The sequence below is a fragment of the Protomyctophum bolini genome (genome assembly GCF_963924005.1).
Source record: "Protomyctophum bolini genome assembly, chromosome: 10".
NCBI lineage: Eukaryota > Metazoa > Chordata > Actinopteri > Myctophiformes > Myctophidae > Protomyctophum > Protomyctophum bolini.
In genome coordinates, this window is record NC_137871.1 from 41,817,954 (window position 1) to 41,830,564 (window position 12,611).

General features: G+C 46.5%; 1 protein-coding gene across 2 annotated transcripts in view; it reads left to right on the forward strand.

Moving 5' to 3' along the window:
* ptcd3 (pentatricopeptide repeat domain 3) overlaps positions 1-12,400 on the forward strand; it is a 20,711-nt gene extending 8,311 nt beyond the window's left edge. The window contains exons 10-23 of one of the 2 annotated variants that reach the window (XM_080773931.1): positions 123-183; positions 935-1,017; positions 1,533-1,677; positions 3,236-3,292; positions 3,922-4,014; positions 4,324-4,352; positions 4,526-4,632; positions 5,928-6,006; positions 7,007-7,097; positions 9,722-9,807; positions 10,168-10,307; positions 10,494-10,535; positions 11,136-11,294; positions 11,895-12,400. In XM_080773931.1, coding sequence (XP_080630057.1) covers positions 123-183; positions 935-1,017; positions 1,533-1,677; positions 3,236-3,292; positions 3,922-4,014; positions 4,324-4,352; positions 4,526-4,632; positions 5,928-6,006; positions 7,007-7,097; positions 9,722-9,807; positions 10,168-10,307; positions 10,494-10,535; positions 11,136-11,294; positions 11,895-11,946 — 1,224 coding nt within the window. In that variant the 3' untranslated portion in view covers positions 11,947-12,400. The remainder of the gene's footprint in view (positions 1-122; positions 184-934; positions 1,018-1,532; positions 1,678-3,235; positions 3,293-3,921; positions 4,015-4,323; positions 4,353-4,525; positions 4,633-5,927; positions 6,007-7,006; positions 7,098-9,721; positions 9,808-10,167; positions 10,308-10,493; positions 10,536-11,135; positions 11,295-11,894) is intronic. The other variant, XM_080773932.1, reaches the window with a different exon arrangement.
* The last annotated feature ends 211 nt before the right edge of the window (positions 12,401-12,611 follow it).

The following is a 12,611-nucleotide window of genomic DNA, read 5'->3' on the forward strand; positions in this document are numbered from 1 at the left end:
CTCAGTTTTTAAGGTTTTTTTTTAAAGGTTTTAATAACCTTGGCGTCTGTGTCTGTCTGTTTCTCTCTCCCTCTCCCTCTCCCTCTCCCTCTCTCTCTCTCTCTCTCTCTCTCTCTCCCCAGCATGGAGCCTATGTGAAGGCATTCAGCATCTACACAGATATGCTCAACAACAGACTGACCGGTGAGTAAGTACTTGTCAGGGAGGTTAGGTTAGTGGTACAATGTTAGGCAGTGCTTGAGGACTTGACCCAAAGTAGAAATTGTAACTTAAACCCATTCGGCGCGGGAACCCCTTTTAGTGTTTCAAGCATTAGGTTTATACTTTAGCTATCGAAAAATAGCAGATCTATATATATATATATATATACCAGTATATAATTTCAGAGCAAACGTTTTTAACTAAAATCTTTGCTTCTGGAGAGTCCCTGGAACAACATATTTTCAGATGGGGGGTCGGCGGCCAATTACATATATTTTTGGGGGTCCCTTGAGATGAAAATGTATGACGGCTGACGTACATAGAAACATAGGGTTTTTCAGAAAGCTGTCAGGATTTAGAAGACATTTGGTAGATTGTAGAATCGTCCTCAGGTCAAAATGGGTTAACCCACTCTGAACGGGTGTTAGCATCATGTCATGCTTTAGCTATTGAAAAATAGCAGATCTACAAGCTCATACGCGCTACGAGCTTGTAGGTCTGCTATTTTTTTTTATTTATCGAAGAACGACTGTGACTTTTTAGAATCTGATCTCAGGTCAGAATGGGTTCATCAGACCAGTGTGTGTCCAGTGGAAACCTCGTATGAATCTGATCTCAGGTCAGAATGGGTTAATAAAGCTGCAATCCAGAAAAAAAAGAAGAAAAAAAAACGTATTTTAAATGAATAAAACGTTATTGTATTATATTATATTATGTCTGCTCTCCTCTCCAGGTGATGTTCATCTTTTCAACGCACTGATTGCAGCCGCTCCATTGGTCAGAGAGAAGTACCAGGAGAGATGGGACCTCATTGCCGTAAGACAGAGTGATGAATGATGTCTCTATCAGGGATGGGAAATATTTGGCCGAAACAGAATGCCAAATATAGGAAACAGTTGGCCCCCGAAAACCAAATATGCTTACTGTGTGCACCAAGTGCCACGCTATACGAGCTTGTAGATCTGCTATTCTTCTTAATGTGGCACAAATCTTTGAATATATATATTCTTTCATAGCGAACGTTTTTAACTCAAATCTTTGCTTCTGGTGGGATCCCTGGCTGGAACAACATATTTTCAGATGGGGGGGGTCGGCGGCCAATTACATATACCGGTATGTGTGGGGGTCCTTGACATGATAATGTTAGGGTTGTTCCAACTGACATAGAAACATAGGGTTTTTCAGAAAACTGTTAAGATTTAGAAGACATCTGTTGATCTGTAGAATCGTCCTCAGGTCTAACAATATATGGTTCCTGAAAAATGAACATTGAGTTATGAGGTTTCCCCCCCCCGACAGCAGAGATATATATATATTGTTTTTGTGTGTAGGAGCTGTTGATCCAGATGAAGGAACACAAGGTTCAGCCCAACCTGTTGACCTTCAACGCCATCCTGAAGTCTCAGAGACGCTGTGGCTCTTTGACCAAATCCCTGAGCCTCCAGACCCTGAGTGAGATGAAGGCTCTGGGGATAGGTTGGTACACGCACGCACACACGCACACACACACACACACACACCCTGAGCGAGATGAAGGCTCTGGGGATAGGTTGGTACACGCACGCACGCACACACACACAGACATATACACACACACCCTGAGTGAGATGAAGGCTCTGGGGATAGGTTGGTACACGCACGCACACACGCACACACACACACACACACACACCCTGAGCGAGATGAAGGCTCTGGGGATAGGTTGGTACACGCACGCACGCACACACACACAGACATATACACACACACCCTGAGTGAGATGAAGGCTCTGGGGATAGGTTGGTACACGCACGCACACACACACACACACACACACACATACACACACACGCACACACACACACACACCCTGAGTGAGATGAAGGCTCTGGGGATAGGTTGGTACACGCACGCACGCACACACACACAGACATATACACACACACCCTGAGTGAGATGAAGGCTCTGGGGATAGGTTGGTACACGCACGCACACACACACACACACACACACACACACACACACCCTGAGCGAGATGAAGGCTCTGGGGATAGGTTGGTACACACACACACGCACACACACACACACACACACACACACACACACCCTGAGAGAGATGAAGGCTCTGGGGATAGGTTGGTACACGCACGCACGCACACACACACAGACATATACACACACACCCTGAGTGAGATGAAGGCTCTGGGGATAGGTTGGTACACGCACGCACACACACACACACACACACACACATACACACACACGCACACACACACACACACCCTGAGTGAGATGAAGGCTCTGGGGATAGGTTGGTACACGCACGCACGCACACACACACAGACATATACACACACACCCTGAGTGAGATGAAGGCTCTGGGGATAGGTTGGTACACGCACGCACACACACACACACACACACACACACACACACACCCTGAGCGAGATGAAGGCTCTGGGGATAGGTTGGTACACACACACACGCACACACACACACACACACACACACACACACACCCTGAGAGAGATGAAGGCTCTGGGGATAGGTTGGTACACGCACGCACGCACACACACACACACACACACACACACACACACACACACACACACACACACACCCTGAGTGAGATGAAGGCTCTGGGGATAGGTTGGTACACGCACACGCACACACACACACACACACACACACACACCCTGAGCGAGATGAAGGCTCTGGGGATAGGTTGGTACACACACACACACACACACACACACACCCTGAGCTAAATGAAGGCTGTGGGGATAGGTTGTTACACACACACACACACACACACACACACCCTGAGCTAAATGAAGGCTGTGGGGATAGGTTGGTACACACACACACACACACTTTTTTTTCTTTTCAAATGGGGGTCCGCAGGCTAATAAATGTCGATTTTAGGGGATCCTCCTTGAAATGAAAAAGTTAGAGAACCACTGCTCTAAATGTTCAACAACACAGCGAAGTATCGCTGTGGAAAAAGAACCGGTGCAAATAAGATGTGTTTGTTTGTGCTTGTTTCTCCCTGCAGCTCCCAGCCTGGCAACGTTTGTCCATGTCCTGTCCATCTTCTACAGAGGAGGTCAAAGTAAAGTCAAACTAAAGTTCTACGAGCTTGTAGATCTGCTTTCTCCACTATTATATTATGTAAAATACGTTGTGATTTACGTCCAATAGAGCGTCGCAGTCCCGCCCCCATACCAGGGCCCAGGAAATGATTCCCCGTTCATTTTCCTCATAGACATTTCAAAAAGTATTTATTTAAAGACCTTTTTAAGCGTCGTACAAAGCCAACTCGAGTTGTGAGAAATCATGACATTAAACACTTTTTTTTTGTTGTTTTTATTCTTTATAATTATTTGTTTGGTCCAAAATATTGTGTTTGTTTGTCATGAGTTGTCACAACTCGAGTTGGCTTTGTACGACGCTTATAAGGTCTTTAAATAAATACGTGGCAGCACACCTAAACCTAACCTTAACCCATGTCTAACCAATGACTAGTCTAAACTAAGTATGCACCCTGAACCTAACCTTAACCCATGTCTAACCAATGACTACCGTAGTCTAAACTAAGTATGCACCCCTTTGAAATGTAAATGAGGAAAATGCATTGGGAATGATTTCCTGGGCCCTGTGGCTTTGGGACTGCGACGCCCTATAGTTTATGATGGAGCGATTATGTCCATGCTGACCTTAACCTGACCCCTGACCTTTCAGCCACCCCTGCACACAGCCAGTCCACTGACATTATGCAAGAGACCATGTTGGAGGTGGCGGGAAAGAGCTTCACATGCCAGGACCCTGATGACGGTAATTTGTGTGTGTGTGGGTGTGGGTGTGGGTTTGTGTGTGGGCATGTGTGGGTGTGGGTGTGTGTGGGCGTGCACGTGCATCTTGCACGTCGGTAACATTACAAAACGGTCACTAAAGGACTACATGACTCAAGTGAAGTGAGAATTACGGTAACCCACGGTCTAGAGTGGACACCTACATTCACCCAGTTTAAAGGACAATTCGTTGATGTAAAATATGCAGGACAGGACAGTCGGACCAAAAGAAATAAAGTTTGTGATATTGATCCTGTTCTCTTTTGCTGTCTCTCTTTCATTTTCTCTCCAGTCCTATTCTTCCTCAACGCCATGAGAATAGTAAGTCTGTTTCCCCTCTGAATTCACCTCTATCCATCCGTTGTCTACACACAGACCCCCCCCTCTTCTGAAAACCCCCATACAATTAAATGATGTTTGAATGGCATTTAAATGTATTTTATATTGAATGAATGTCTGTACTGAACTGTGTGTGTGTGTCATCTGTCTGTCAGTGTCTCGACACTAAGGACATGGAGCATGCCTACAGACTGCACAGCCTGCTGGAAGTGGGGGAGAACTGGAGGCTTCTGGGGGATTCCTACCAACAGAGTCTGTACTAGTAAGCATCAACCCTCCCTCCACACTAGTCCATTCATCAACCCTGCACTCGTAAACCTACCTGTAACTGAGGCCTCTTTTAGACGGCGACCATCTCCATATAACACGTCAAAGTCCCATTTTTTTTGGACCATTTACATGAGAACGCACACTTGAATGAACACGCTACAAAGTGCATGCATATATATGCCATGTCGCTAGGTGGCGCGTGTCCTTGTGGGGTCCGTGTGACGCAGCGCTTATATAAACCATAGACATAAGTCACGCATGCGCAGAACTACTTCCGTTCTTCTTCTACACAGAAAGTAAACAAACGTCGCGTCCTCATCACACCTCCAGCAAACCGGACTATCCGACATGGTTGTTGTTGTTCGTTTCCCCTAGCAACTGACGCATGCCTATGACACCATGTAAAAACGTAGGACACGGGGCGAGCCGACCAGAGCTGACGTAAGCCATGATGTCACAAGTTTTTCGGATCCACCGTTTTGCCTGTTTATATGGAGACCATAGGAAACGGCGTTCTAAAAGATTTCCACTCTGGGAGGTGGTTTCACTTCGTTGCGTTTTCACCTCCTGTGAACACGGTTCTCGTCTAAATGACAGCAGCAAACGATACTTTATTTTGCCGTTTTTTATGAACACCATCCTCGTGTAAAGAGCACCTCAAACTAAATTGAAATCAAACATGAATATGTGCGTGACTTTAAAATAGAGTTTCCACAATTTAGGAATTTAGCAGGCATTTAGCAGACGCTCTTAATCCAGAGTGATTTACAGTAAGCAAGAACAACACACGGTAATGCATCAAATGCATAGAAATAGTCATCAAGAATCATAAGCTTAGCTTATACAGTAAGAACCTACTATCTGTCTATCAGTAGATTTTGTGAGGCTATGAGTATACATTCTAGAGTGCTACATAAAATCAAAAATTATAAAACTAAATGACATAAATTGGGCCTTTGCATGATACGCCTGTAAGGTTGGCGAGGCTAGAGGTGGGCTTTCAGACCATGGTGGAGTAGATTGGGAGTGAGTCTGCAGTTCTGATTGCAATGAGGAGTTTGGAGCCAGAAGGAAGAAGAGTCTGGGACGTTTTCACTGTTCTAAAAATAAATACTAGATGGATTGATGGTAGTAGGTATTTTTGTGTCTTTAGTGACTGATGGCAGTTGTAAAATCAACTGTGTCCCCCCCCCCCTCTCTCTCTCTCTCTCTCTCACTCTCACTCTCACTCTCACTCTCACTCTCACTCTCTCTCTCACTCTCACTCTACTCTCTCTCTCTCTGCAGTGGTCGTTTCTTCAGCTTGCTGTGTATGATGGAGCAGATAGACGTGGTGTTGAAGTGGTACCGGCAACTCGTCCCCTCGGTTAGTATACAGCACACTGCTGCCTTGCCCGAGGGTTCAACTCGTCCCCTCGGTCAGTACAGCACACTGCTGCCTTGCCCGAGGGTTCAACTCGTCCCCTCGGTCAGTACAGCACACTGCTGCCTTGCCCGAGGGTTCAACTCGTCCCCTCGGTCAGTACAGCACACTGCTGCCTTGCCCGAGGGTTCAACTCGTCCCCTCGGTCAGTACAGCACACTGCTGCCTTGCCCGAGGGTTCAACTCGTCCCCTCGGTCAGTACAGCACACTGCTGCCTTGCCCGAGGGTTCAACTCGTCCCCTCGGTCAGTACAGCACACTGCTGCCTTGCCCGAGGGTTCAACTCGTCCCCTCGGTCAGTACAGCACACTGCTGCCTTGCCCGAGGGTTCAACGGTGTCCAACCCGCCCCGGGGCATAGAACATAGAACACTCTGTCAGGCAGAATCCACGTAACCTCCTCCACGTTTCAAATCTCCCTACTTTGACGCACAAGAGCGTGTGGCACAGAAGCAGCAACACATAGTGTCGCGACACGACACGAGGGCTTGTAGCTCCGCTATTTCACTGATATTGAACTAATGAAAAGTATTAACAATTAACAATTAAGAACTTGTGACTAAATAATAAATGTATCAGAACATCTTTTTTTTTTCATATCCTGAAAAGTTTTCGGACACAAGGTATCCCACCCGACAGTGACCGTAATTATGCTAATTTCTTTCAGATTCTTTTCTGCCTGTAATGATTTGATAATTCAACGTGTTCAATTCTCTCTGTGTGTGTGTGTGTGTGTGTGTGTGTGTGTGTGTGTGTGTGTGTGTGTGTGTGTGTGTGTGTGTGTGTGTGTGTGTGTGTGTGTGTGTGTGTGTGTGTGTGTGTGTGTGTGTGTGTGTGTGTGTGTGTGTGTGTGTGTGTGTGTGTGTGTGTGTGTGTGTGTGTGTGTGTGTGTGTGTGTGTGTGTGTGTGTGTGTGTGTGTGTGTGTGTGTGTGTGTGCGCGCAGCGCTACTACCCCAGCCCTCAGGGCATGAGGGACCTGCTTCAGGCCGTGGACACAGACGGTCGCCTGGACCTTCTGCCCACCATATGGAAAGGTAACTTAACCCCTTTTGGTGTTTTAAGCATTATGTTATACTTCAGCTATTGAAAAATAACAGATCTACAAGCTACGAGCTTGTATGTCTGCTATTTTTGAAAGATCGTGAAAATGTGGCCCAAAATGTTTGAATATATATTCTTTCAGAGCGAACGTTTTGAACTCAAATCTTTGCTACTGAGAGGGTTCCTGGAACTACATTTTCAGACGGTGGTCGGCGGCCAATGATATATATATATTTGGGGGTTCCTTAGCATGAAAATGTTTGAGAACGAATGAAAACAGAAAATTTAGAAGACATTTGTAGAATCGTCCTCAGGTCTAAATGGGTTTAAACTTCACACACGTATTACGACTCATGATGTCAGTGTTTTGGCTGCTGCTGTTGCACCTTCACGCTGTGCAGTATGATGTACTGTAAGGCATATTAAATTAATAATAACGTACTGGGGGGGGGCGGTTTCAGCTTCACCCAGCTGGTGGCTGCTCAGGTGGTCCTATTGAGCGAAAGAAAGGACAGTGTCGTAAAGAGAAAAGCATCACATTAAAAAATAAAATGTTTATCCAAATCCGATATTAACACAATCTCTCAGGGTGTTAACACAATCTCTCTCTCTCTCTCTCTCTCTCTCTCTCTCTCTCTTAAATCAGTGTTATTGGTATAACATGACAATATGATCTTCCCACTCTCTCCGCCCCTCGAAGTATGCTTTGTTACAGGATGAACGGATATAAAATAATTTCTCAGTAACGTGAAGCAATTCTACTTTCTCACACACAGTACACAGTACCAGTGATATTATGTCATAATCACGAGCAAAGGAGCTTTACAGACATTCACACACACACACACACACACACACACACACACACACACACACACACACACACACACACACACACACACACATTTACACACCTATGGTGGAGGAAACCAATGCAAGCAACCAGCACATCGGGAGCAATCAGGGGTTCAGTGTCTTGGCTCAAGGACACTAACTCTGGGGGAGCCCAGAGGGTTTGAACAGGCAACCTTGCGGTTCCCATCCGGCCACTCTACCCCTGAGCCACAGCCGCCCGTGATATATTCTACTACATGATATGTAGTGATGTATTTTACTACATTACTTTTACTATACTGTTTTTCTTCCTGTGTGTGCTGTCAGGCCCTTGGTCATGTGTTGTTCTCCCTGTGTTCTGTCAGACATCAGGGCCCTTGGTCATGTGTTGTTCTCCCTGTGTTCTGTCAGACATCAGGGCCCTTGGTCATGTGCTGTTCTCCCTGTGTTCTGTCAGACATCAGGGCCCTTGGTCATGTGTTGTTCTCCCTGTGTTCTGTCAGACATCAGGGCCCTTGGTCATGTGTTGTTCTCCCTGTGTTCTATCAGACATCAGGGCCCTTGGTCATGTGTTGTTCTCCCTGTGTTCTATCAGACATCAGGGCCCTTGGTCATGTGTTGTTCTGTCAGACATCAGGGCCCTTGGTCATGTGTTGTTCTCCCTGTGTTCTGTCAGACATCAGGGCCCTTGGTCATGTGTTGTTCTCCCTGTGTTCTGTCAGACATCAGGGCCCTTGGTCATGTGTTGTTCTCCCTGTGTTCTGTCAGACATCAGGGCCCTTGGTCATGTGTTGTTCTCCCTGTGTTCTGTCAGACATCAGGGCCCTTGGTCATGTGTTGTTCTCCCTGTGTTCTGTCAGACATCAGGGCCCTTGGTCATGTGTTGTTCTCCCTGTGTTCTGTCAGACATCAGGGCCCTTGGTCATGTGTTGTTCTCCCTGTGTTCTGTCAGACATCAGGGCCCTTGGTCATGTGTTGTTCTCCCTGTGTTCTGTCAGACATCAGGGCCCTTGGTCATGTGTTGTTCTCCCTGTGTTCTGTCAGACATCAGGGCCCTTGGTCATGTGTTGTTCTCCCTGTGTTCTGTCAGACATCAGGGCCCTTGGTCATGTGTTGTTCTCCCTGTGTTCTGTCAGACATCAGGGCCCTTGGTCATGTGTTGTTCTCCCTGTGTTCTGTCAGACATCAGGGCCCTTGGTCATGTGTTGTTCTCCCTGTGTTCTGTCAGACATCAGGGCCCTTGGTCATGTGTTGTTCTCCCTGTGTTCTGTCAGACATCAGGGCCCTTGGTCATGTGTTGTTCTCCCTGTGTTCTGTCAGACATCAGGGCCCTTGGTCATGTGTTGTTCTCCCTGTGTTCTGTCAGACATCAGGGCCCTTGGTCATGTGTTGTTCTCCCTGTGTTCTGTCAGACATCAGGGCCCTTGGTCATGTGTTGTTCTCCCTGTGTTCTGTCAGACATCAGGGCCCTTGGTCATGTGTTGTCCTTCTCTGTGTTCTGTCAGACATCAGGGCCCTTGGTCATGTGTTGTCCTTCTCTGTGTTCTGTCAGACATCAGGGCCCTTGGTCATGTGTTGTTCTCCCTGTGTTCTGTCAGACATCAGGGCCCTTGGTCATGTGCTGTTCTCCCTGTGTTCTGTCAGACATCAGGGCCCTTGGTCATATGTTGTTCTCCCTGTGTTCTGTCAGACATCAGGGCCCTTGGTCATGTGTTGTTCTCCCTGTGTTCTGTCAGACATCAGGGCCCTTGGTCATGTGCTGTTCTTCTCTGTGTTCTGTCAGACATCAGGGCCCTTGGTCACGACAACAAGTCAGATTTGGTGGAAGAACTGCTGTCCCTGATGGCCAGAGAAAACCACAGTCCTGAGGTGAGTAGGGAAGCCATGAATTTTGACACAGACAGACAGACAGACAGACAGACAGACAGGCACAACGGGTAATGCATAACCTTGTGGGGCACACATTACTGTACCAAGGGGGAAAGTAACACTGTGTGTGTCTCTACAGGTGGACATTAGGGGGGTGTACGAGGGGGAACGTAACACTGTGTGTGTCTCTACAGGTGGACATTAGGGGGGTGTACGAGGGGGAACGTAACACTGTGTGTGTCTCTACAGGTGGACATTAGGGGGGTGTACGAGGGGGAACGTAACACTGTGTGTGTCTCTACAGGTGGACATTAGGGCTGTGTGCGAGGGGGGAACGTAACACTGTGTGTGTCTCTACAGGTGCAGCAGTCCTTCGCAGCCTGTGCCCTGGACATTAGGGCTGTGTACGAGGGGGAAAGGAGCAGACTGGAGTGGAGCAACTCTTCTCTGTCCCACGTCACCGCGCTGCTGCTACGCGCCACCATGACACAACTGGCCTGGTGAGGATGTTTTGAGAGCTTTTGTAGATCGGCTATTTTTTGCTACGACAGTAATATGTATTGTGGGCGGCCCTCCTGGAGTGAGTGTGGAAATATATTGGCCCTCTCCCATCGTCAAAGTTTGCCCACACCCCTGGGATGGACTGTCGATGTTTTTGCCCTAAATCTGTGTTGGTTTCTCCACAGGGGGATGTTGGAGCGTTTCAAGACTAAGAACAGAGTTCCTACGTGAGTATGAACACCATGTCCTCAAGGTGTTCCCTGTGCAGCTAAATGATCCAAATGGACCCTAATATAGATCTTTAAAGGGACACTTCACCCTTTTTGCAAAAACATATATGTTAATGACGTTAAGAAGCTTTAGAACACTTTCCTGGGGGTCTTTATGTGTGTAATATGTGGTTTTAGATATTTTAGATTGTAGCAGTGAGCAGTGTCTCTGATGTCATGGACACTGGGCTCACTTCCTTCCTGGACTACATGTTGTCTCAGTAAGACAGATCTCCCCCTATCCACAAGGAGGAGCAGAGCACCAAATAATTATGGGAATTGTAGTCCAGGAAGGTAGTGAAACCAGTGTCCATGATATCAGAGACACTGTGCTCACTGCTACAATCTAGAATAGCTAAAACCACATATTACACACATAAAGACCCCCAGGAAAGTGTTCTAAAGCTTCTAAACGTCATTAACATATATCTTTTTGCAAAAAGGGTGAAGTGTCCCTTTAACTCTTTGAGTGTAAAATGAAACCAAAGATGGATCCGTGAACGCAGAATAAACACCGCTGACTTCCTTCATGTCTTCTTCTATCTCCACGACGTACAGCGACGCCATGCTGGGGGAGTTTCTGTCGGTGTGCGTCAGCGAGGGCGCCCCCCAGAGGGCGGTGGAGCTGGTGCAGTTCTCCGCGTCCTTCGGCCTCCCGGCCACGCCCACGCTGGCCCAGCGGGCGCTCCGGGAGTTTGACCTGACGCCGGAGCAGAGGTGAGGCCTTTGAACGTCAACCCGCTGAAATCAACTGATCACAAATCATTTAATTTCCCCGAGCGCGGCACGGCTGCAGCTCACCGCTCCCAAGAGACGGGTCAAATGCGGAGAAATAAATGTCACTGCGGCAACGTGTGTGACAAATCGTATGACTTTGACTAGCTCACGATTCCATTCCGACTGTCGGGCGGAATTCACCCTCCGAGTAAAATTATAAAAAAAAGAATATATATATATATATATATCGACAGTTTTGTCAACATAAAAACTAGACTAAAATGTTAGGAAGGGACTGGTGGGCAAGAGATCCAGTACAAGTAATTTTACACTTGGTTGCATGCTGAAAATAGCAGATCTACAAGCTTGTAGATCGGATATTTTCAGCAAGTGTAAAATCAGTCATTACGACGGCCACATACATTTTAAATGAACTGTAGATTTTAGTCGACTAAAATCGTGTGATGTTTTAGTCGACTGAAACTAGACTATAAACACTAAAACATTCCAGGTGACTAAAAAATGTGACAAAAGCTAAATGAAAACAATTCAAGAGACTAATATAATATATAACGACTAAAACTCCTCCCATGCATTCAGGTCCACAGTGTGTGAGCTGGAGAGAGAGCTGACTGCACAGACTACAGACTGAGGAACAACTGGTGTCTTCAACTCCTCCATACAGTATACCCGCTGGTTCCCAACCCTGGGGCCCCCCGGGGCCCCCTTGGTGGATCGCCATCAAAGAGGGGCAGGGGGCTATTTTCTGTTTGTTTGTTTGTTTGGAGGGCACTTGTGGGCAGTCGTTATTATTGTAACAAGAAAAGTCGAAAATATTCAACATGGAAGAAATTAAGTTAAAAAAACAATTCAAAACGTTTTTTTTTTTAAATAGCTAAAATAGCCAATCTACAAGTAGTAGGCTACTTGTACATTGTCTTTTTGTCGCGTGTGTGTGTTCGTTCGTTCGTGCGTGCGTGTGTGCGCGTTTTTCTTTGTTTTGTGTGTGGGGAATAGGTAAATTCTATGCTATTATTCTGTTATTTCATGCATATTTTTTTGTTTTCTAGAACCGTTGTGCTGTACATAAAATGAATAAAGTTGGGTGAGAGAAAAACCTCAGTTGTATTTTCTACTGCATCCCCATCATGCCTACTGTGAGGATTGATACCAACAACGAGAGACAGACAGACAGACAGACAGACAGGCAGGGAACAGGTTTGAGCCCAGGCTTTGGCACTCATTTATTTAAACCAAATGATATTCACAGGGATTGAACTTGGGAAATAATAATAATAATAACTCAGGCTCCAGGGT